This window comes from Trachinotus anak, unplaced genomic scaffold, assembly GCF_046630095.1.
Source record: "Trachinotus anak isolate AG129_WGS33_773 ecotype Australia unplaced genomic scaffold, CSIRO_AGI_Tana_v1 ptg000008l, whole genome shotgun sequence".
In the NCBI taxonomy this organism is placed as follows: domain Eukaryota; kingdom Metazoa; phylum Chordata; class Actinopteri; order Carangiformes; family Carangidae; genus Trachinotus; species Trachinotus anak.
In genome coordinates this window covers 14,873,216-14,894,187 of record NW_027273859.1, presented here as the reverse complement: position 1 = coordinate 14,894,187, position 20,972 = coordinate 14,873,216, and the positions used below count along the sequence as shown (strand labels likewise).

General features: G+C 40.3%; 1 protein-coding gene across 1 annotated transcript in view; it reads left to right on the top strand.

Moving 5' to 3' along the window:
- The window catches only part of wscd2 (WSC domain containing 2), a 34,186-nt gene that overhangs the window by 5,349 nt on the left and 7,865 nt on the right, over nucleotides 1–20,972 (top strand). The window contains exons 2-4 of the mRNA XM_071482918.1: nucleotides 13,440–14,360; nucleotides 17,637–17,751; nucleotides 20,044–20,228. Of these exons, the coding sequence (XP_071339019.1) occupies nucleotides 13,973–14,360; nucleotides 17,637–17,751; nucleotides 20,044–20,228 (688 nt within the window). The 5' untranslated portion in view covers nucleotides 13,440–13,972. The remainder of the gene's footprint in view (nucleotides 1–13,439; nucleotides 14,361–17,636; nucleotides 17,752–20,043; nucleotides 20,229–20,972) is intronic.

The window sequence follows — 20,972 nt, the reverse complement described above, 5'->3', positions numbered from 1 at the left end:
TTTCCTTCTGGGAATATGTCATTAAAGGGTAAATAGCAGAAGATTCTTGTGATAGTTTTGTGCTCGGTAATTGCATCTACTGGGATTTTATTTGAAGGATGTGCAACAGCAGCCGAGCCTCGTCTATTTATACACGCTTAAAGTAAGGGCTTATTATTCTTACGCTCAGCCTTACATGTTGTTCCATTAATTTCCAGCAGCAAGCAGGATGAGGGCCTAAGTCTATCCCCTTATCAGCTACTTTTCTGAATCTGGTGGTAAGCAGAGCACATACATGAGCTCCTCTGCAGAGCTAATATCCTCCATCTGTCAGTGAAGCCGCCAAGGTTGGCTGTGATGTTAGGAATTACTGCATGCAGTAAATGAAGCACACCTGGTCAGCCACGAGCCCATCGCCACAGCCGTCCTTACCTCCACTCTCTCGGTGACTGTGCAGATGTCTTTCCCAGGTTGCTTAGGGGCAGGATGACTCAGCTCTAGCTCCCACTCAGCTTGAACTCCCACTCACTGCTTCACTGACTCCCCGCTTCAGCCCCGCTCCTCAGTCAACCACGGCAACTTAAACACGGTCTGGCTGCACTGTTAGATTGAGGCCAAAACACAGGCTGCATTATTTGCGGTGTAGCTTTTCCAAACCTTTTGTTTTGTTTTGGTTTTTTTTGTCATCCCTCTGAAGCACTTTTAGGCACCCCTTCATTGTAGATGGGATGGGATTTAAAGTTTGCATTTGAACTTTGACATTTAACAATTACTTTTAGCTGTTCATTGGGACTGCCATGATAGTCTGCTGGTTTACACACACACACACACACACACACACACACACACACACACACACACACACACACACACACACACACACACAGTCTACCTTTCATAACTGGATATTTACTGCTTAATATGACAGAAAATATACTGAAGATCAGCATCAAAACAGTCTGTAATCCTACCTGTAATCCCATTTATATGTATTTTCTATACATGTGGATGCATTTTTTGATCAAATAATTTCTGTTTCTAAAATTAGATAAGCATCTCCTCAGTTTTTCCACATACATGTTTAATATCAATCTACTAGAGTCACTGTGGGCCGAGGGGCTGAACTCTGTTTCCTTCTGTGAGTGCATTCTGTGTTAAATATGTTTTCCACTGAGCGTTAATGCTTTCTGTCCATGCAGATAGTTTCAGTTTTGTCTGCTGATTTGATCTGTCTGATTTCTGCCTCCACCCCAGTATAACTGAGGTAAAGGGAATTTTGTTTGTGTTGCGCACAGCGTTGAAAAATGACCCGATTTGAAAAATTCAGCAGTCTTTCCAAAAACAATGTCCTGGTTACTCAGGTAAAATCCACAGACCTCACTCAGAACAGTTTTCTTTGGATCCTCTTTCTACCAAACAAAGAGTCCCTTTAAGTTTCACAGGCAGAAACTCAAACCCTGGGCTCATAAAATTAAAACTATCTGCATGGCAAGGTGCCACTAGAGGGAAGTGAGAAAAAATGTTTTTGGAGGAGCTGGGTGAACTGACCACTTAAATAAATCATCCATATCCGTACTGGGCTGAGGTGCACGTATTCTTTTCAGAAAATAGTTGAGCATGTCACTGTCACCTTGCTCTGTTATTTCAGAGATTTTTGTGTCTGTATCTCCCACACACACACACACACACACACACACACATACACATTCGTAAATACACACACACAGGCCTCCTCTTTCTTCCTTTGCTTCAGAGATGTTATTCTGTGTTGCATCAGAACAACAGTGAAACACCACTGTATGTGCTCGTCATATTTTATTCATCTTAGGAGAGGCTGCAGCACTGAGGCTCGCTCCTTCCTGTGCGCCCAAAGCAGGCAGCTGTCAGAAAGCCTGAATCCCGAGAGACTTTTCCTATTTCTACTTCTACACACACACACACACATATGCACACGCAGGCATGCACACGCAGGCACGCACACACATACATGTAGACACATGTATGTGACAATATTGCATTGCTCCTGTGTATACGTGTACATGTAACCTTTCTGTTGTTGCAGAAGTGACTCTTTCTCAATTTCCTTTTTCAGTTTCACATGAAACACTGATGACAGCAGTGTATATTCTCAGGAATAATTCTATCTCCATATAAAGTATTAGAAAAATTTGTATTCCAGCAAATTCAGAGTGGTGTAAATTTCCAGACAGACATAATCCTTGACCTGAACTTTGTTTCCCATTCTGCTTACAAGTGGAGGAACAGGTTTAAACATCTTCATTTCTTGTTAGTCATGGTATTGTCATTTCATATAGCATTGATGGGACCAACAGTGAGGACAAAACAACAACAACAACAACAACAACATTTGAGTAAAAATAGGATGTATGAGCAACAAAGCCTGTAATGATGTTCACATTTAATTGGAAGGGATATGTTGACAGCAGGCCTCTGGTGCTGCTCGACCTTTACAGGCAGATTTGCGTGATGCTGATGCGGCCCATGGTTCACTACACATTTTGCAAGGCATGCTTACAGAGCACCCTGCTACATACACACTTCATGTTCCTCAAATGAATGCATCCACACCACTGCACCCAGCTCTGCGCCCTGCGTGATTGTGCACACCGAACAGCTCATGAAAAACAGCGAAATAGCTTGTGTACAACAACACTCAGAGAGACAAAAGAGCCGCCTGTTCTTGTGCGAATTTCCTTTCCTTTTTATTAACGGAAAATAAAGCCAGAAAGTCTGTGATGTTGTTCAGTGCTCTTTTGTGATGAAGCTCTTTTCTGTTGTACCTGTTGTCTTCCTTCACTTCAGTTTGTGTTAATTTGCCAGGAACTTTTTGAACAGCTCCTCAAGCACGGGTGCAAAATGCTTAAGATTCTGCTGTGGGTTATATGTGTAGGCGGTGACAGCAATATAGACTGCATACTAATAGCAGGAGAATATTTTTCCAGTGGAAAAAAATTAGATTTGTGTCACGGCTCAAAACACATGTTTTGGCTGCAATATGCTGGTCTATTGCGGCTGCAGTCTCTGGGAAAATTGAAAACTCTTGCTGTTTTTGCGGGTGATTTCTCCTCATATAACTGTCAACTATGATTGCAGTCTGGTGAGGAAATAGGCTGAAAAGGTTTGTTATTAAATGCTTTGGTTTTATAACCAATGATGCTCCTCACTTTGCAGTAAGCAATTATAAAACTGTCTGAAGGTGGATTATTCAGTATTCAAATCAATATTTAACTCAAAATTAGTACACTTACTCAAATGCTGTGCTTAAGTACAGTTTTGAGGTATTTACTTTATACTTCTAAGCCACTACATTTCAGAGGGAGTTATTCAGCTTTTTATTCTTGATAGCTATTAGCTACTAGTTACTTTGCAGACTCAGATTTTACACATAAAACATAATAATCAGATACAGCATAATTTATTTCATCAATTAAACTACACAAGCTACATATTAGCTCATATGAACCAGCTGCAGCATTGACAATAATAATATGATCCATATAACAATATAATACTTCTGTACTTTGACTATCTTGGCTGGAATTGAAAATGGAGTTGCAGTTATATGGTAAACAACCGAAACAAACAACTCTGTGCTTTTTATTCTGTTTGATTTTTTTCAGACAAAATCACATGCAGTGACAATATCAATTGGATAAATTTGATTACCTTTCTGTTTGTCTGGAATACACAAAAGACATAACTTTTTAACTGACTACCTACTGTTAAGTGTGCGTCATGCTGAGACAGCAGCCTGTGGTTTCAGGATCTTTTATTGTCTGAAATGATCCCAGCATGTGGTGCTGTGAGCAGGATCCCCCCTTTACTCCAGACAACATCTTTAGTAGCCTCTCTAATCCGAACTTTGTCGCAGACTTACCGGGTTCTCAAGGATATACAGTACATCGGTCAAAATCTTAAATGTAACTCTGGTTGGCAGTGAGCTGAAAACCACAAACTGAAAATGGATCCAGCTAGGTGTTATTTTTCTGTGAGACCACACTGTGGTTTTTAAAAGGAGAAAGGAAATGACTTTAGCAAGAGGGAAGTGAGAAGTGCTGATCACTTCAAACACAACCATGTCTTCAGTGCTTCTGAAGCACACATTAATTATAGGGCTGTTTTTTTGGCAAAGTAATTCCAGATTCATTATTAACTATTATAACTATAGCTATGCAACCACATCCATATTACTATAATTTAATATAATTCATTATTGTAAATAAAAAAAAAAAAGTTTTCTTATTCTAGTCCCACTGCAGAAGGATTCAGCTTCTTGCTCAAGGACACTTGAGCAGAGCAGGCGCTCGTTGGCACAGGAGCTTGAATGCGTGCCCTTACAGTAGTGGGTCTGTCTCCCCTCTCACTGCACTGGTGAACACTTGGCTATTTTTCTGTTCTTCCCCTGCCTAACAGGCCACAAGAAGCAGCTGTTTCAACTTCTTATCTGAGAATAAGTTCCCCAAACAGCAACAACACAGAGCATACACGATGATGAGAGGATACTACTGTGTTAAGTGTAAAATATAGCTGCTTCTTTTAGGCAGTTATTTTTAATTGTTGTGTCTGTATTTGGGATTTTGCTGCTGGAGAAAACTAGAGATAAAAATATTTGTGGCATCCAGGATTTTAAAAAACAGTTTAGCAGTTTTAGTAAGTATGCTTATTTACATCGTTCAGAGAAGCAGCTTTAATTTATTTGTTATTTGGCAAACAAAACACTGACATACATTATCTTCTTATAAAGTTGATATGGTGAACATGTTAGTGAAAGGTGGCACATGTGCACATTCAGCTTGTCTTTCTGGCCACCTGACAAATTAAAATCCAATATTCACTCTCTTTTTGCTCTCTTTTGGTACCCGCCAACTCCTGAGAACATATTGCTAAATATTGCTAATTTTCAAACAGCTGCTGCTGGAGATGAAACTAAACCAAACAGTTCATTTAAATATTGTAAAATTAAAATAATGAGCTGAAAGATGCTTAAATGCTCCGTGGAGCTGGGAACTCCATGGGGTGTGGGTTTTCACTATAGGTTAGCCTTTTAACATTACACATAGATATCTATTCAATTGTTACTATAAAAACTGATTAGAGCAGCTTTTTGTGTGGAGATGGAATCACATTGTGGTTAGCTTAGCTTAGCATAAAGACAGGAGGCAGGAGCCTGGCTCCATCCACATTTCAAAGTTACACCTACCAGCGCATCTAAAGGTTAATCACCACTTTATATCTCATTTACTAATGTATTACAGGACTGTATAAACAGCAATTCGTAGTTTTATGGGGAGGTCTGTGCTGGATCTATTTCTTTATTAGCAACAGCAAGGCGTTCAGACTTTGCACAGCTTTCTAGAGTTATATCACAATGAGGTTGCCAGCTTTGTTACGACCTTTACTCTATACAAAAATGTGTGCTCTCACTCTGTCTGGCAATCTGTTCTAAAGCCAGAGACACTACACAGAAGTGCTGGGTGGATGGAAAGAGGAAATAGTAAGGTCACAAAGCACATTACCCAACGTAAAACCACAAATTGTTATTTGCACATTTCTGTTTACGTATGGAAGTCTTAATCATATAGCTTGAGAGATTTTTTTAAGCAGGTAAGTGTATTTACCAAAATGTTGAACTATTTCTTTAACTGGAAAATATCAAAGGTCACTGCTAAAGTACACCTCATTTATCACATTATCAGATCTCACATGAATATCACAGAATAAAATCATCTTTTACTAGCCTCCTATTTTACAGAGGAGTGGTTCAAGCTTACAAATAGTAAATACTGAGTAACATTAACATTAAATATCTTTAATTGTAAGTGGTTCCAAATATAACTGAGCCAAACACCCACTCTTTGGTGCCACTGAGTTTCCCACTGTCCAACATGGAAAAAGAAAGTGCCTTGTCCTCAGTTAATAAATAACAGTATTTCTCAGCTGCATGTTGTTAAGATGTGTTCATCTGCGTTGTGCAGTTTAACTTAATGATGTGCGGTTGTAAATTGCCTCAAGTTCCATGCGGAGGCATTTCCTACTTCCCCTCATCCTTCCTCCTCCTCACCAACTAAACATTTGCTGAAACCCTTTGCAGTCCCCTCTTATGTCTATTCAAGCAGAGAGGACTGAGATTCACAGTAGAACTGAGCTGGGAGAATTCGCTTTTAATTAAAGTGCAGAGATCCTCTGTGCTTACTGGAGGTGGGAGAAGAGAAAGGGAGAAAGCTCCTTTCCTCTTTGAAAAAAACTGAACTGCAGATATTCTGTAAGGCCCTGAATGAAGAGCTTTGTTAAGGTTGGATAGTGGAAGACATCATTTGATCTCCCATTGACAGTGCCTCCCTGCTGCAGAATAATTGCTTCTTTTATGAAGCCATTAGAGAGGACTGATTCAAGTGATTGTTTCTCAAATGTCCATCTATGTGGCCAACTGGGATCTGGGAGTGGCAGCTACTGATGGTTGCTCTAAAACTCACAACAGGAATCAGGGATATTTCTCTTCATTTGCAGCTTTGTGATGCATCATTAGTGTCAGGACTGTCTTTCCTGTTGGCATCAAAGAGTTTTTTCAGCATTTCTCTCCACTAAAATAGTCAAATGTCTTTCTTTTCCAGTTCATTCTCTTCCCCAGTTCTTCAGATTTACAAAGAAACTCCATACTGTATTGTACAAGTAGTAGAATTGGTGCTAATCCAGATTTTATACAAATGATTTGTCCAGTCTGTGTCTTTTTGCTCATACCTAATTGAACTCTGCTACTTTGTTTCCACAATCACAATGAAGCTATTATTCCTTCACTCCAATCATCTTTTTGCTTATCACTATATACTGGTAGAAACGTTCATGATCATCAGTCACTCCATTACAATGCTGAGGCTTAACACTGCTGTGCACCAGTCAAAGATGAGGATTACATTATTTTTAGAGCCTTTAATTTACCTCTTCTCTTTCAGAGTAAAAGGTCACCATTGAGCTTAATGGACCATGGAGTATTATCAGGATTACAATGAGCTTTTTCTCTGCCATCCTGGGCTTAATGTTTAAGCTTCATAGGTTGTGCTTAAAACTATTCCTGTGATTGGTCTGTTCAACCTCTCCAATGTCCAATGCATTGGTATTTGTAATTACCCCCAGGCTTTGGGAGGGTGTAACCAACACTGCTAAACACTGCAATCATTTCATGATTCGTGGTCTCTAGAAACTATGTTTCTATTCTGTAATAAACTGCAACATCATATATGTTTTGTATGGTGCATGCTCTATTCCTGCTGTATGTCAAGTTTAGTATAATGGTACCACAATGTAATGTAATGCCATCACAGTTTGTAAATGTCTGTACTGCAGTTTCTCAATACTCATTAGCTGACGTAAATACTGACACTGATATATCTGTGAGAAGCTAATAATCAACCAGTAATGTTGGCCATGATGTATGGGTTGAGATCTAGTTTTCTCCAGGAATGGCAGTCGGAGTGGATGTGATAAAACAGCTGTTTTCTTGAAGAGCGGATACTGTAGGTGTTGATGCTAAGAATTACGCCAGTAGTGAATCCTGACTTTGCTGTTCTGTGAGCTCTCATGGAAAACAATGTGTTGCAAGCTGTCAGTGTGTGGTGACCTTTTCTAAAGATAATAGATAAAAGGATTGACTCTAAAAGACCAGCTAGGTAGTCCTTTACTATAGACAATTATACTGTAGATCAGTGCAGATATGAATAAGGTGCTGGTATGCAGCATTCTTCCAGTGTTATTCAAGTCATGATTGTCTCCTCAGCTGCTGAAGGAACTAAAAATATGTTGAACCAATAGTCTGTTGAGTGTGTAGTGGTGCTGTGCTGAAAGCTTTTCTTGGATTGGGAGTTTAAAAACCCATAGTTTACAATTTACACAGAAACTTCTGCAACCATTTGGTTGTGAAAAAATATGTTTATGTGCTTTGTATTTACAGCCGGCAGTAGGCAGGATTTGTAGTTAGGCAGTTAAAATAGAGCTGTGCAGTACAATACAAGCTACTGTTTAGTATCATGTATATTCAAATTATACAAACTTCGGTAGCCAAGCTCGACGGATCTCATAAAATAGAATTACACAGGTAATCTAAAATAAATCTAAAATGAAAAGTTTTCATTGTTTCATCAACCTCTCAGCAGGTCAGTAATGAGAGGTCAATGTCCAGACTCCCTGACTGACTACAGACTGAGGTTCTAGTAACAGATAACCTACTGATAAATAGCATACACTAAATGATAATATGTAATATGGAAATCTGTTTTTAGAAACGTAATCACGCGGTATGTGAAGTGGCACTTTTAAATGTCAACCCTGAGACAGAGATGGATGTTGTCTGTAATAAATGGTTCATAGTCACCTCATTGGGTTGGGAGAAAGTATAATAAGGAGAAATTTGCAGCAAAAAGCTCGTCACAATGTTTTAAAACTGCTTTCCTAGCTTTATATAATCTGTCACTGTTCAGAGATTCTCACAAACATCTTTGCTGATGAATTTCCCTTTGAGTGGACACCAGCAATTAAGTGTATTGGGCAATAAGCCAATCACTAATGCGGGCGCACACTGAGATCAAACAGATTTAATTAAAATTGCTGACATGAAAATGGAAAGCCAGAACTGTAGCGCATACCCTGGTTAACTTTTGCCAAACATTAAGATAAGAAAACTGCTTTGGCAGGGTGACTGTTGGACTGCATCATGTTCACACTCCAGTTTTCAGGGGTCACGCACTCCTTAGAGTTGGCATCTAAACTGCATCTGCACTGAGTGAGCTGTTTGAATGCTCTGTAAAGCAGCAAAGGTTTGGCGTCTAACTGGTTTATTTGAGCTTTCTCAGTTTTACATATGCACTGCAGTTTTTTTCTAGACTGCAAATGTCTTCAAAAACATTTTAATGAGGCAAGTTGTAAGTAGGATGGCGTGTGGCAGTCTGTGAAAACTTGAACACAAGCATGGCCTGAGATATCACGGGGGCAGGAATGTGATCTTTGATTTGATTTGACAAACATGGCTAATGCGCACTGGCAGGCCAAACACACCAGGAGAGCGGAAAGACAGGCCCCAGGGTGAGGGGAGGGTCAGGGCTGCTGCGGCTAACGCTGTTAACCCTTCTTCTGCAGAACAACTGCATGTTACAGTACAACACTTTTACAGGATGGGCCAGTTGACTGTGTGTGTACTTAAAACAAACAGGGAGTTTGTGGACAAAGATAAAAGACTCGAGTGGTTTCCCTTTTCCACAAATGGCACTGTAGTACCAGATAACCTCTTCTTCCTGCCACTGTTACTGACTATTTTTTTCACAGTAATGTGTGTTTCTTCCCTCTAGAAACCCACTGTTAATGAGTGTCAGTGCTGCTTTTGCTGTGGACCAAACATAACCTCACTGACATTTCATGATACATTTGCTTTGCTATATTTTTCTAACTTCTCCCACTGTGAAAACCAGACGAAACCTGTTTTAAACTATGGGAGGATAGCACAACTAATTTAATTCAGCTGCTGTGATTTGCAATGGGGAGCTGGAGGTCTAGCAGTTAAAATACCTCACCCACGAAGTGAAAAGAATGCTTTTGGCAATCGAAAACCAGGGGAATGGAAATTGATCACATCTGCAGAACCAAGTAATGAAATTGAATATTTTATCTGCTTTCTATCATGACAAAATATGCACCTCCTAAATACTCACAATTTTAAATCTTGTTAAAACATTAAACATGTGTGTATTGTCTTTTTATCATCTTCCATAAAGTTTCCTTTTTCCCCTCATATCACATCTTCAGTTCGCCCAGCTCCTGGCAGTTTTTTTCCCTCAAACCAAAACAAATGATACATAATCATACTGTTGTCTCACCCATTGACACTGCACACTAGGAGAGGTGTCACAGAGTTGACCACAGCTCTGTCATGTTCAACCCCATTCCTGGTCAATGAGTCCCACGACAGATATGAAGAATATTTATGGGTTGACTTGTGGAGCCATTTGCCTGCAGCACAAGCAGAGCTGGCTGTCGGCCTGCTCACTAAAGATTAACTTTGACGTTTCCACACCTATATCCTCTCTGATTAAATATTTGCTGGCTCATTTAATATGAATGTGAATTATTGGTCAGTCAGTGTGTTCATGTCCACTCCACTTGAGTAATTGCCATGGTCTCTTGTCTGTTGCATTTCCTCCTCTTCCTCTGTCTATTTACAAGAGTCATGGTTGATTTTCACCCACTGCTTTCAATGAAATCCACACATTGCCTCCTAGGAGAACACACTCACAGTATGTGAACCCGTAGTTAACACCTCTGCAGACATATGAGGACCTGACTCTGGAGTTTTTAGCCACAATAGCTTTGTGGCTATAAGGATGCCAATGGCAGTTTCACTTATATCCAGACTGAAATGTCCCAAATTTAAATTTAAATGTTGTACAAACATTTATAATGCATCCAAATGACTGATAACACCTCTAGCCTTTCCCCTTGTACCACCGTAAGGTTGACATCTGTGGTTTTTAGTGAAATACCTCGACAACTATTGGATGGATTGCCATGAAATTTGGTACGGATATTCATCAGGACAAACTGAAATTTTAATTCATACAGTACTTTGTTTTATGACCAAGTACCTGTAAATGTATGCTACTTAAATGCTAATATAACATGCTAACATGCTAAACTCACCTGAATGCAGTTACCACCGTACCTGCTAAACATCAGCATGTTAGCATTGTCATTGTTGCTAATGTTAGCGTTTACCTTAAAGCACTAACGTACTAATAAGTACAGTGTCACAGAGCCACTACATGATGGTGGAGTGTAAACTTGTTTCCTTTTTATCTAATGCAAAACCAAGGATCAATGCAGTAGTCCATCCACGTTCTTATTACTGTCATTTGAGCCTGAAAATTAGCCACGAGCAGAGTTCAGTTTCATTTTCCTAACTGCAGTGGATATGAATTATTAACACCAGTAATTAAACTGTGTGTGGCCCTGTGGCCCTTTGCGAGAAGCAGAATGGGAAGGTGTCACATGTACTGCATCCTTATGTCTCCATCTGTTCACCCTCATAAACCCATTTACTGTGTTTTCGGAACAGGAGCACTGCTCACTGCTTTTTAGCTATAGCTATATAACCTGTGCACACATTGCCCTGAAACAACGCTCTCTTGTGCGTTTTTTTCCTTATGACCTTCAAGGATCTAAATCACAGTGAGGACCACTGCACATTTGCTGGATACTGTTTCCCTCCAGTGCATTTGGAGCTAGCAGCATGTTGAAATATGCAGTTTTATTTTTCTATTTAGACCTTGTAACCCTGTAGGGAACCTAACCCAGATATGATTCAGTATCTCTAAGGCAAACAAATTATTCATTTTGAGACAAAGACTAGCCTGTTTGAGAGTTACTGTATTTCATTTGTCTTGAAATATGAATCATTTCTCCACTGGCAGGGAGCAAAATAAAGACACAGGGCTGAAAAATCGTCATGGTTACAGATTGAGTGTAGGAGTCACTTTTCAATATTATTTATACAGCTGTTAAGCTGCGGAAACAAATATAAGGAATTATTATATGTGGAATGGCATTTGTATGAATCCCTGTGGCTTGGAGGTGGTTCATGAGTATGAAAAGAGGACTGTAAATCATTGACATTTAACATCCAAATGTTTAAAGGAACAGTTTGCGAAATCTGCTTATTTGCTTTCTTGCTGAGAGTTATGAGAAATGAGAAGATCGATACCACTCTTGTGTCCGTCCACTACATATGAGGCTTAAAGCAGCAGCTGATTAACTTATCTTAGCATAAAGACTGATAAGAAATGATCGGGTATAAACTGTAACAAGATGTGAAAGCACAAGTTGTCATTTTTACATTTATATTTTGTGTAAGGATTAAACAACATATAACCAAAGTATTTTTTAACTTTAGACAGATCCAGACTAGCTTTATCCCCATTTCTAGTCTTCGTGCTAAGCTAAGCTAACTGGCTGTTGGCTCTGAGTGGCATTTCATTAGGTTTAGCACTATTCCAGAAATTTCAGATTGCAACAGATTTATTTCTAAGACAGTATTTTCCTCCTATTTTTGCAACTGCAATGCCTGGATAAATGAAGTTCTTTCATGCCTTTTATGCCCTGAGTTTGAACCTCACTAATCTGATTTCCTTGTTTTATGTTAGTTTTGATTTATCAGCAGCAACACCCTTCATTTATACCAGATAACATCTAGTCTCTGTTATTTCGGAACTTAATTTGACCTGGGAAAAGACATTGGATTGTAAAATGAGCAAAACACTGAATAATTTAAATGCAGAGAAAGACATTAGTAATGAAAACCGTCCTTGCAGGTGTTTAGAAGTGACTGAACTTGATACAGAGGCAAAGTTTTGAGAGGTCAGACAGGATGAGGATTGTCTTTATGCCTGGATGCTTTGGGTTGAAGCACATCAACAGAATGTGATCCATGTCTCCGCGAGTGTCCCAGACTCTTCCCATACTACCACAGGGAAAAGCAGAGGGGTGGAAAGCAGAGCCATTGAGGTTTCATGTGACAAGTATTCTGCAGATTTGTCTCGAGGCAGACCGAAAGCCACAAGGGCGAGTGTCCCCATGAATGTTCTGGAAAGTTCCCTGACCCTGAGGAGTGTTGCGTTACCTTCCAATTGTAGCCTCCTGGTCTTGTCCCAGAACAGAGACTCCTTTGAGAGACGCTGCTGACAATTTTGAAAGTCTGGATTCAGACATCCCAAAAAAATGCGGTTGTGTAAAATCCTAAACAGAATTATGATAAATAAAAGACATTCCTTTACAGCATATGCTCTAGATTTAATAGAATTTGTGCTTTTTCTATCACACATACACACAAATTATTATCAACTTAGATCATCTTGAATAATGTTTTTAATTTCCTTCAATTCCCACACACATTAGTTCCCAGTGACATCAGTGAAAATGCCACAGGGTAGAACTTTGTTTCTGTTTTGTCCCCTCTCAGCATAACTTAATTTATTACAGATAATGTTGAAGTTAATCAGCTCAGACTGTTTGGTGCACAACAACAGATAGAAGTTTTCCAGATGCTTAATTGCTCTTAATCCTATTATTATTGTTATTATTAATTTGTTTTTGCTTATCTCTCTGTATTCCAATTTGTGTGAATTTGACAGTAGACAAAAACTGAGGACAGCTTCACTTGTGTTCACAGGAAACTCAACTATAACTATAATAAAGACCAGTTATATTGCTTAAATGTAGAGTTTCTGTGTGTCTCATGACACTTGGATTAGTTTAAAGATTGGTAGGATGTTGAAGATGTATTTCTTTGCAAGAGATGCTGTGACTTCATCCTTTTGTAACCTGCTCAACCTTATTTCTCCTTTTCCATGTGTGCCTTACTCAGGTGCATTTCTTTCTTCCTTTTTTCTGTGTCTTTACTGCAGCTGGTGAGTCACGCCCCCTCTCTCCCAGATCCTCTCAGTGAATAACTGGCCGCACAAAGGTGAAAGGATCTCAGCTCAGCTGGTAAATAAAACCCTCTTCCTTCTGCACAGCGTGGGAGAAAGTGCCACAGCGGTGCTGGTGTGGCATCTCTGTGGGCTGATAACTGGAGTGAAAGCACTGTTGAGTGATCATCTTTCACTCTGGGTCACTCACCTTTCATGCCGGCTCTCAGGGCTGGACTGTCAGGGGGAACGCAGAAGGACTCTCACGTGCAGACGATCGGCAGAGCTGCACAGTGCACAGGTGTAACGCATCTGTCATGAGACTGATGAGGCGTACATGAGAGAAAAGTCATGCTATTGTTTGGATGACCTTCATACAGGATTGAGACACTTTAATTGACTTTTTCTTCATTTTAGTTTAGGTGCCCAGTTGGGCTGTTTGGTAGGAGTGGGGAGAGCTGGTGTTGATTCTTCTACTTTATGAGTTTTCATCACCGGGAGAGTGTGTCTCAGTGGCAGGGGGAGCCAGCATGGCCAAGGCTCTGCTGAAGATACAGCGCTATTTCCGCAGGAAACCTGTCCGATTCTTTTCCCTCATCCTCCTCTACCTGACCGCTGGGAGCCTTGTCTTCCTGCACTCTGGCTTTGTCGGGGACAGTGGCCCTGGAGGCCGGGGGAGGGACTCTGTTGCAGCTGCAGAGATGGGCAGCAGGACTTCATCATCAGGCACTCGGGGGCTTGGCATCATGAGTAGAGTGTTTAAGGAGACACGCAGGTCTGGCCGGAGGTATGGACCCCCATGGATGAAAAAGACCAGGCAGGAGGGCCGGGAGACGGAGGGCAGGGGGGGAGACTACACCAGCAACTGGAACCGTGCGCTTAAAGGACGCAATGCCAAAGACATGGATGATGGAAGAGGTGGGTCAAACCGAGACTACATGCTGTACTATGTTATTGCAGTGGTGCAATTGGGCAGCTTCTTAAATTCAACGTCTGAGCCCTGTGGTCTTCTCACATGTCTTAAAATTTAAAATCAATTAGTAAACTGTGAAAGATAAGATTTGGCTTATGCCCACAGTGGTTAAAATTTGCCTTGGGCTTCTTCCCACACACAAAAAGGACAATAAATCAACGCAGTGCGCATTTGTACAGATCAGCGAAGGTATAAATAGAATTTACAGGCAGAAAAAATGAGTTTCAGCTGAGAGAATAATCACGAGTGCCAACAATTGCAAAAATAATTGCAGTGTTGCAACATTAATAACTGCTTTGTAAAACTGAGTTGCTGTGTAAATTATTATTGTAGCAATTATTATTGGCTAATAACACCACATTGTTTTGCAAAATTAGAATATTCACTAAATTATAAGACATTAAAATTTTAGTGCAGTCTGACTTATGATTTATATCCACTGGCAAACAAACAAGCAGCTTTTGTCCCTCCGACACGCCGTGCTAATATGAAAGCGATCCAAAGTAATCTCTGATTACAAACGGCACCATTTTAATTGTTGTAATTGGTCACGCAGGAACTCTCTTGAGAGAAGAGTGAGATGATGATTGTGATTAAGTCCTCTGTCTTTTCTCAGAGTGAATCCTTCAAGGATCTCACCCTTTGTGCTCCAGCTGTAGCTGCGCTTTGTGTCGCTTGGCTAACGTTTGTTCAGCCGCACTGGAGCTGCAGCACAATCACTACATCTAAATGACTTCATGACTGCAGGATTTCCAGCTTTAGTAATTTGTTTAAGTACACACAAGGTTTACATATAAACTCCTCACTGTGACATATCAAATCACAATACGTTTTGAAAACAACAGTGGGAGGATGACGACTGGCTGATGTCTCTGACCTTGAGTGGTATGAATATCCTTCACAAATGAAACATGATCAAATTAGAAGATATAATTTACTCCTGGCTCACTTCCCGCTTCCCCCTCTCTGCTTTTCTGTCCTTGTCAAATACTTTATGCCCTGTTGGATAAACCATAAATTATTAAAAAAACAATGTCAACAGTGGCTATTTCCAACATGTATTCAAGCGGACCCCACACGTTCAACCAAAGTTGTCTTGCCACAGCTGTTTCACTCTCCTGCTCATCTCTCCATGAAGAAAATAATGTTTGGCAGTGATGCAGAATGGCTCCCTACTGAGTGTTAAATACATTACATTTTTTAATTATTACTGATGCATTAACACATAATCAGCATAATAGTTATAAAGGTGGTTGTGGGGGATCTAAATTTAATCACTTTGTATGTATCGTGTAAGTTGATCCTATATTTTTCATGTTAAATTTCAATCTGAATAAATGAGCAAAAAGTGTAGTGTTTTCCTGTGAAATGCAGCATAAAATGGAAATGCTCAAATAAAGGACAAACACCTTAAAATTGTGAAGTACAGTGCTTCAGTGTTTTTCATTATTATTCCAGCAGCAGTGAAAAACATCAGGTCCATATAGTACTCAAATGGTTTGGGAGTTTTCGTTTATTCATCCATAACATCTTAAAATAGACCCTGAATAGCTGTAAATGGCTCCATGATTTTACTAGAGCTCCACTGTGATTACGTCGGTCGCTGCTGGTTTCCCTCCAGAGCGCAGTACAAGCAGGTGGAGAAACTAGACTGCCTGTAAATATGAAACATGCACTAAGTGTGAGTGACTGCTGCTCTGTCTGTGACTCCAAACTCTGTGAGACTGAAGACAATCAAACCTACAGGGAAGATAAAGTAGTGGCTCTGTTATAGAAACTCTGAGTCACAGTGTAGTGCAGCATCCTGCAGCACATTAGAGTGTTAAAAAACAATGTTTTTCTAACTACTACAGTGCTGAGCTGTTTTTCCAATTCAAGGCCAAGAAAACAAACATGTTTACAATGTACATTCAGGCTTTGGGTTATCTGATCAAATGAAGGTCTCTCAGTCTGGCTCAGTCCTCCTCCTCCTCCTCCTCCTATCATCCTTCCCTTTTCTGAAATGCTAACCTCACAGGACTGCAGCTAAACGTGATGATAGAGTAATTAACAGCTTCAAAGCATTCGTTCGCTCTCATACATCCAGCACCACTCATTACTCTGCAGTCTGAACCATATTCAGAATCGGTTAAGAGACTCCCCCCCCCCCCCCCCCCCCTCGCTACAAATGCACTCATTCTCTCTTGCTCTGAATTTCAATTTGGAGGGTATATTGCAGCATAAGATGCAGACTGCAGCACATCAACAGATTTGCAGCACATTATTGAAGCATACTGTACAGAAAGGAGAACAGGAGTAGACTGGGGAAAGAATATAGCTGAAACACTGTTGACATTGGTTTTTATGATCCACCAGGTACAATGAGGTTATGGTGGTTCGAATTATAAAACCAGACCAGATAATAATCAAATGGAAACACTGTTCCATCCTTTACTCTCATGTCATGCTGAGCAGAAATATGCTATTCAAAATGGTCCTGCAGCTTCATTTAAATCAGGACTTTCCCTTCATCATAAAGCAGATTATTTTCCAGCTCAACAATAGTTAGGAGGAAGATTATAGCTGAGTCGTGCAGCTGAAATGCAGGCCTTTAGACCATAACAATTAAAGTAATGCAGGGACTAGGACTCTATGCTTTCCCCATTTAGCTATTAACAGAGGCTCAGAGGGGTAATGGCACAGCAGATGGCAGGAGGTTTGTTTGTTAAAGGTACAGTAGAGCCCGGTCGGCTTGGTTTTACAGACGAACAGTATTTTAATGAGAGGCAAGAAGCTGTTGAAGTGGTTGCTGTATCCCTCTGCAGAGGTTCACTGAGGCCCAACCCCCACTCACTTCTGAAAAATGCAGAAATGACTGCTACTCCAGTTACAGGCCACTAGAAGGGGATGTGTGTCTTTATAAATAAATAAAGATTCTGCCCCAGTTTGGACTCCTCATGTGCTCTGTTATTACTCTGTGTAGCCTTTTGAAGAGGATACTGTTGCAGAGAGTATTCACTTCAAACACTTTAATGATCAGACAGCATGTTCAGAAATAATTTTGACGGTTGTATATTGGCTAAAGTGCATTGTTATATCAAACAAATATACAAACCTTATATATATATGTATATGTGTGTGTCTGTGTGTGTGTGTGTGTGTGTGTGTGTGTGTGTGTGTGTGTTTTATCTTTCAAAGTTTCCTCCTGTATATCGGCTAACATTTCTTTTTCTCTATTCCAGCAAAGTACATTGGCTGCTACGTTGATGACATACAGAAAAGAGCACTGAGAGGAGTTTCCTTTTTTGACTACAAAAAAATGACGGTATTCCGTTGCCAGGACAACTGTGCAGAAAGGTATGATAGCAGTAAACAACAAAAACACTCCTCTATTGGATATCACTCTTTTTTCATCTATTGATGCACAAGCTGAGATTTAAAGTCAGACTGAAGAGCTGAATTGGAAATTAAAAAACCTGATGGTGATTACGAGGTACTTCTTCATTTATGGTGTTTTATAGAAGCCAGAATGACACTGCTGAGCTTATTGCTAGTTATTGACCAATACAGTCTTTTCACAGAACCTCAGCTGATGTCTTGACGTGCAAAATTATTGAACTTGCAGTTGAGCGAATAATTTCATGCTTTAACTTGGAAACAGCATTTGACAAAAATGACAAAAAATGCAGCATCCATGTACATTACCATGTAAGAATGCAACTGCTAATGAAGATAATGTGATAGATTGAAATCTCCAGAACAGTCAATCATTCATATTATAATAGTTGAAAACACCTTACTGACTATTAAGATTACTGTCCAACTAAAAAACACTATATGGGCAAAAGTATGCGGGCACCTCTGTCCACATACTTCAGTCTACTTTTGGTCTGGGGCTGTTTTTCATAGTCCAGGCTACACCCAATTCCAATGTAGGGACATCTTAATGCTACAGGGTAAAATTATATTTTAGACTATAGAGTGTTTCCAGTTTTATGTCAACAGTTTGGGGAAAGCCATTTGTTTTCAACATGGCAATGCTCCCATGGTCCAAAAAGAAATAGTTTTTTGAGCTTGTTGGGGAGAAACCTTACATGCCTGTGGAGCCCCTGTATGAACCCCATCCAACCATGGCTAGATTAACCTGTTACAGGGCTCCAGGGGGAGACAAGCCTCTGGTCCCAATCTCTGTGTACTGTGAATGGTTTTCTGTGCTAACATGCTACCTGGATGCAGGCTTCGAGGCCTTGTCGTAACTTGATTAAATACAGTCATGAGGGTTTTAAACCTGGACTGTGACACTATCCAACTGTCTCTTCAAGACAGTGCCTTGAGATTATGTACCAAACAAGACCCACTTTAAGGCCCACATCATGTCAACTGAGACTGGGCTTTTGTGTTGTATATTCACAAACAAATGTTCAGTTAAATTAGCATAAACCAGCTGACTCATGGTAAGCCTGGTGCCTGGTCTGGATCCAGTCTGGCATCTAACACCTTCGGGATGTTTTTGGTTTGCTTTTTGAACACCAGCTGCGAGCCAAGTCTTATCACCCAATATCACTAATGCTCCTGCGGCTGAATGGGACCAAATACCTGCAGCCTGGTTCCAAAAGTCTTGTGGAAAGCTTTGCCAGAAGAGCACAGTTTGTTATATTAACATATTTGAATCCATGGTTTTTGGATGACATGCCCAACAGTCACAGAAGAGTTTAATAAACGGGTGCCTGCGTACATTTGAAATAAGAACCCTTTATTCGAGCATTTGGTCTTATAGCACACCTTCATAACATTTTTGTTATCTTGTATGGGGTTAAAACAGGAAAAACAGTTATGTATGCTCCAGTTTTCAAAGCATCATCTCTCCTGCGCCTCCCCTCCATTAGTCTCCTGTTTCCACACATCCTGTCTCCCTCTCTGTACGACCTCACCATCTTCCTCTCACCTCTCTTTTTCTCCCTGAGGAATACCAGGGACGGCTCTATCGAATGCATTGAATTACACCCATCACTGATTCGCAGAGCGAGGAGTAGGAGCAGAGAGAGATGCTTGTTTTCATCTCCTTCCTCGCCTTGCTTCTCGCCTCTTGCAGCCTGCCTGCCTCCTCTCTCTCAGAGCAGCGGGTGAATAAAAACAGACAAACAAAATGAGGGGCAACAGCACATAGCAGCACACAGAGGTTTGGATCTGATTGACAGCCTTGGGGATTTGTGTGTGAGGGGTGTATTAGATGTCTAATTGCATCCGAAAGGCGTCTTGGGAGTCAAATCCTCCTAGAAGCAATAGAAAGGAGAGAAGAGGCCTTGTGTGATGGATTCAGTTTTCAGTTTTTCAAGTACACTACACTCATTTATAATTGGTTTTGCCTTAGAGCCTTGCAGCATGTCTGACTTCTCTCATCTTCCATCACCAAAGAGAGAGAGATGTTATTTCAGAGTAATGTTTGTATGTGTTTTCATCTTTGTCTCAACATCCTCTGTGCAGCATTTGTTTATTTTTATTGATTCCAGTTTATCCAGTTGCCCAGAATGATAAACTGTATTGGCCCGTGAAGGATTAAGACACATAATGAAGGCTCAGAAAAATCAGTTGAACCTCCTGGTCTTCCTTTACTATGCTAATCCGTTTTTTTCTGTCTCACTCCTCCAGAGGTTACATGTACGCGGGCCTGGAGTTTGGAGCCGAGTGTTACTGCGGTCACAAAATCCAGGCGCCCAACGCCTCAGAGAGCGAATGCAACATGGAGTGTAAAGGAGAGAGGAGCAACTTGTGCGGAGGAGCCAACAGACTGTCCATCTATAGGCTGGAGCTGAGCCAGGAGTCAGCACGCCGCTGTGAGTCTGAAAAATAAATTCCCCCGGCCTCATTAGAACCATGTGCTGCTGCACACACAGTGACAGTCTCAGGACTATCAAGTAAACACAAGAGATGCAACTGGCACATTTGATATTTGAATACATTTGTTCAAATTTCAATAAAAATGTGTTAACAGAAAAAAAAAAAAAAAAAAAATCAGAAAATTAAATTTATCTCCCTCTACTGAGAAAGATCTCAGTACTAGTATTCACACTGAGGCACAAAGATGCACCTTTGAAATGTATCAATCCTGGCTGTTTTGAGGGAAAACATTTATTTTATTTTGGGATAATGCCACAGTTGGGAGCAGGCTGCTCTGTTGTGTTTACCTCTTTCCCCAGAGAGCTGTGCTACCTACGTAGCCCAGCCGGCCGTGGCCTGCATCCTAAACACTCGCTGCCTGCCAACAGCAAAACTGAAGTGAAGTGAAGGAAGGAAGGGCTGATTAGTAGAAGTGAAAATGAAAATATCTGTGTGTTGAGGTAGTTTGTTTGAAACTGTTGAAAGATATTGCAGTATCCTGTGGTACTTTTGTTGGTTCCAAATTTAAGAAAGTCCCATTCACACACAACTTTCACATAACTAATTTTCTTCTTCCCTTTTCTGATCTGTCAACTAATTCTTAGAAATAAGCAGTTAACACAAAAGGATGGAGAATAAGTCTAAAGATCTCTGGGGAATATTTAAGAAACTCTTGAATATAAATGGTCCGTTTTTCTTTG